This window comes from Penaeus monodon, chromosome 24, assembly GCF_015228065.2.
Source record: "Penaeus monodon isolate SGIC_2016 chromosome 24, NSTDA_Pmon_1, whole genome shotgun sequence".
NCBI lineage: Eukaryota > Metazoa > Arthropoda > Malacostraca > Decapoda > Penaeidae > Penaeus > Penaeus monodon.
In genome coordinates this window covers 33,132,231-33,132,453 of record NC_051409.1, presented here as the reverse complement: position 1 = coordinate 33,132,453, position 223 = coordinate 33,132,231, and the positions used below count along the sequence as shown (strand labels likewise).

Sequence of the window (223 nt, the reverse complement as noted above, 5' to 3'; positions counted from 1 at the left end):
CAAAAACTATGCAAATTTCGGAGCAATGTTTGTGATCAGTTTTTTTTCACCTTTTCCCCTCAGGCTGCGGAAGGTCAAAATGGACCAGCGGAAATTAATGGACAACGCCAACACCATCACTGATATGGCAAAGGTAGGAAGAAGGAAGAGGAGGAGAAGAGGGGGGGAGGGTGACAGAGAGGGCTAAGGATGCAAGGAAGAGGGGGAAAATGTGGGGGGGGGG

At 49.8% G+C, this 223-nt stretch overlaps 1 protein-coding gene across 1 annotated transcript in view; it reads left to right on the top strand.

Moving 5' to 3' along the window:
- LOC119588724 (small conductance calcium-activated potassium channel protein-like) overlaps nucleotides 1–223 on the top strand; it is a gene marked incomplete at both ends in the record, with an annotated part of 34,281 nt that overhangs the window by 33,124 nt on the left and 934 nt on the right. Inside the window, 1 exon segment of the mRNA XM_037937366.1 lies at nucleotides 64–133. Within this exon segment, the coding sequence (XP_037793294.1) occupies nucleotides 64–133 (70 nt within the window).